Here is a 2,033-nt window from a genome sequence, read left to right as displayed (position 1 = left end):
TGATGGTTAGCGTGTTGGACAAACTATTTGGCGGCATTTCTTCAGGCTCTTTAGATTCTGAGTTCAAATTACGTCGAGGTCAACATTGCTTTTCATACGTCTGTGACCAATAAAATAAGTGCCGGTTGTGTAATGGGATCGGGTAATCGGTTAACCCCCTCCACTGAAAATTGCTGGCCCTGTTTTAAAATTTGAAACAATCAGAGATGTTTAATTAGATGCTGATAGAGCCGAATGGTTAACAATTTCACTTTCCAACCATGAGAAGGTCCAGGATTTGAACACCCTGTACGGCTTCTCGGTCTTATAACCTAACTTCTGGTCGACCCAAGCATTGTGAATGAAACTGCGTTGACAGAAATCGAATGGAAGGACCATGGATTGTACAAGGGATTCAAAAGGCCAGCCTTCTCTCTCTCCCTCTCACACACACAGTGCTATTCATACTAATTCCGGCTGAGGAATATTCAGCCACTTACACGTCATCATCATTTCTGTACTTATTTATAGATATGCGGCTATATATATATATACAAATTTATAGGTATGTATGAATGTATGAGGCGTCTATACACATATATATATTTATGTATTTATAATGTGTACGTACGTACGATATATATATATATATATATATATATATATATATAATATATATATATATATATGTGTGTGTGTGTGTGTGTGTGTGTAATGTATGTATGTATGTATCTATGTATGTATATATATATATATATGTGTGTGTATTTATTGTTTTATGTTTGTTTAGAAAAACGACAAGGAGAGAATAATGAATGTGAGTGTGCGTGTGTGCATACACGAACTCCCGGCCCTCGAGTCACTCTGTTGTCGATTATAAATAATTTATACATACATACATTGAAAACTGAAACTAGTAACCTTAGAAGGCCTTTGTTCTTGCTTTTTTGGGATGTTTTTTTCTTTCAGGCTCACATTTCCGATCGTCAGATGGCAAAAATGGAAACATGAAACTGGGAGTAGCGATCGCAAGTAAAGGTACCCGTTTGCAACACACACTCACACACATCCTATCATATATACATGCTATATATATATATATATATTATATATATATATATAATATATATATATATACTTATATGTGTGTATGTATCGTAACTTACCTGATTTAACGACTGAGACGGCTTCTTCGGCGGACACCCAGTTCTGTTCGCGTTCCGGGTACGGGTGGAACGGTTCCATCGTGCCGGCATAGAAACCCCTAGTAATAGCCCAACTGGCTCTGCTGGCCCCACATACCCCATTTGATGCGATCTTGGGATGGTAGCGGCCCACAAGCCGGTTTAGAACTCTCAGAGACGACATCACTTCAATACTTTCGCTGACCGACTTAAAAGAATTTGGCGAAGTTGTTTCAGGACGACACAAAAAGTAGAAATATATTTATAAATTATAAATGAACGTATTTTTATGTATTGCAAATGTGAGCCGCCGTCTGTTCTTTGTGCCGCAAGTGTTCCTTTATAAACGTGTTGATGTGTCTTTGAAAAACCACGAAGGATCGACTGCCGGATTAGCTGGGACCCTTAAACGCCGAATGATGGTTCTCGTCTTCTTTGACTCCTCAGACAACTGCAGCAGCAGCAGAGGAACGGTTGGAGAGGCACGGTTGGAGAGGGTGGTGAATGTTTGCAGAGGAGCAGGAGGAGGAGAAGCGCTTGGTGGAGATGGATGGTTGGGGAAAATATATGAAGAACAGAGAAAGGGAGGGGATGAGGAGCAAGAGTGTTAAGACGAGAGAGGGGGAGGGAGAAAGAGAGATGGAGTAAGACAGAGAAAAATGCAATGAATTATAAAGAGGGGAAGTTTTTAGAGGAGCAGAATGTAACATGTGAGTTGCGCAAGAGTAAGAGTGACAGAGGAGAAAGAGAAAGAGTAATCGAGTAAATAAAAGATAGGGAGGAAGAGAGGGGGAAGTGATCTGAAAGTAGTTGTGGTAATGGTGAGGGGGAGGAGGAGTATAGAAGGATGTGAATGAGAAAGAGGTGCGA

At 40.1% G+C, this 2,033-nt stretch overlaps 1 protein-coding gene across 1 annotated transcript in view; it reads right to left on the bottom strand.

The window, feature by feature from the left end:
- LOC115226527 (4-hydroxybutyrate coenzyme A transferase) overlaps window positions 1–1,690 on the bottom strand; it is a 50,780-nt gene extending 49,090 nt beyond the window's left edge. Inside the window, exon 1 of the mRNA XM_029797528.2 lies at window positions 1,146–1,690. Within this exon, the coding sequence (XP_029653388.1) occupies window positions 1,146–1,347 (202 nt within the window). The 5' untranslated portion in view covers window positions 1,348–1,690. The remainder of the gene's footprint in view (window positions 1–1,145) is intronic.
- Between the last annotated feature and the right edge of the window lie 343 nt (window positions 1,691–2,033).

This window comes from Octopus sinensis, linkage group LG30 (genome assembly GCF_006345805.1).
Source record: "Octopus sinensis linkage group LG30, ASM634580v1, whole genome shotgun sequence".
Taxonomy (NCBI): Eukaryota; Metazoa; Mollusca; class Cephalopoda; order Octopoda; family Octopodidae; genus Octopus; species Octopus sinensis.
The sequence above is the reverse complement of the archived record's forward strand: the minus strand, read 5'-3'. Positions and strand labels throughout refer to the sequence as shown.